Source organism: Cephus cinctus, unplaced genomic scaffold (assembly GCF_000341935.2).
Source record: "Cephus cinctus unplaced genomic scaffold, Ccin1 Ccin1_scaffold3207, whole genome shotgun sequence".
Taxonomy (NCBI): Eukaryota; Metazoa; Arthropoda; class Insecta; order Hymenoptera; family Cephidae; genus Cephus; species Cephus cinctus.
Window position 1 is genome coordinate 4,226 of NW_014334505.1, and position 1,405 is coordinate 5,630.

The 1,405-nt window shown below is 44.2% G+C and overlaps 1 protein-coding gene across 1 annotated transcript; it reads left to right on the forward strand.

Moving 5' to 3' along the window:
• LOC107274508 lies at window positions 1-798 on the forward strand (the record flags this gene model as incomplete). Its single annotated transcript, XM_025091755.1, is given in 1 exon segment — window positions 1-798. A coding segment is annotated over 1 exon segment (780 nt), but the record flags the coding sequence as incomplete, so codon positions are not given.
• Between the last annotated feature and the right edge of the window lie 607 nt (window positions 799-1,405).

Consider the following 1,405-nt stretch of genomic DNA (forward strand, 5'->3'; position numbering starts at 1 on the left):
AAGCTTGACGTCACGATGGCGAAAGTAGATACACTCGTTGCCGATGTAGGCAAGCTAAACACTAAAATGGATGCCCTTACAGAGAATAATAGTAAATTTAAAGCCGAGTTCCTGACAATCAAGCAAACTGTCAATGCGGTAAAGAAAGATCTTGGCACTGCGGTCGAGAATATTAAGGCGCAAGGAAGTCGTCTGGAGATAGTCGAAGAACGTCTATCCAATAAATCTGTGGGCTTATCAAAAACAGATAAAGCAATACTGCTTCGCGTAGCCTGTCAAAGTATGGCCATTCAGCTGGTCATTATGGGAGTATCCGAGTTTACTGGTGACGGTAATGAAGATCTTAATGAGTTCGTCCCGAAATTAACCTGTGCGTTGGATGTGGACCTATCTCCAGCTGATGTGGTTCGTGTGGAGCGGATGGGAAGATTGAGAAAGAGAACATCAAGCTCCATGGTAAATGATCATGTGACGTCACGTGCAATTGTTCTGGAGCTGGCCACGAAGGTAAAATGTGATCAATTCATTGTTGCAAAGAAGCATCACCCGAATTTGAAATCTTCCAATATCGACAGTGGATATTTGGACAGCAAAATATATATAAATCGCCGGCAGCCCATTGAGCTACAGAAGTTGAGGAATCAAGTACTTAAAAAGTGCCCTTCGCTGAATCCCAGAGCCGTTTGGATCGCTGATGCGGCAGTATACATCAGGAAGGATATGGATGCCAAGCCGTATAGGGTTCTTTCAATCAGTGACTTATCGGAATTAACCTTATGATTTATTGGTGCACCTACTCCAGCGATAATCCTACCTGTCTTGTCGGATCCCATGCTAAGCATTTGCTGTCTCAATGCGCAGTCTCTTCCCGCTCACATCGACGAATTTCATAGCTCTGCAAGGCTACTCTGTACTTCGTGTGGATCGCAGAGGTAGAGTTGGAAGTGGAGTTGCTCTCTTTCTGCGAAACGGATTATGCGCCCAAATGGTAGCCTCCTCATCATCTCTTCCTCAATCTGACAGAGTTCCGGAATTCCTGCTTGCTGAAGTCTGGACACTCGCTCGGCCAAAGGTTCTGATAGCTGCCGTGTATAGACCCCCAAAAGTGGGCTTCTTGAACATCTTCGAGGAGGAGTTTGCAGCCAGGGCAACATGTTACAAGTTTGCACTCATACTTGGTGATTTTAATGCGGATCTATTGTCTTAACTTGATCGCTTAACATATAGTCGTCTAAATGAGAGCCTCGTTTTTATTGCCGCATGCTATCATGTTATTCTGTTATATACTACTATACTACTCATTGTAAAATTGTGATATTACACTTATGTACAACCTGCCTATGGCCCTTAGGGAGCTTAGCTCCAGGGACAAATAAATTATTCTCTCTCTCTCTCTCTCTCTCTC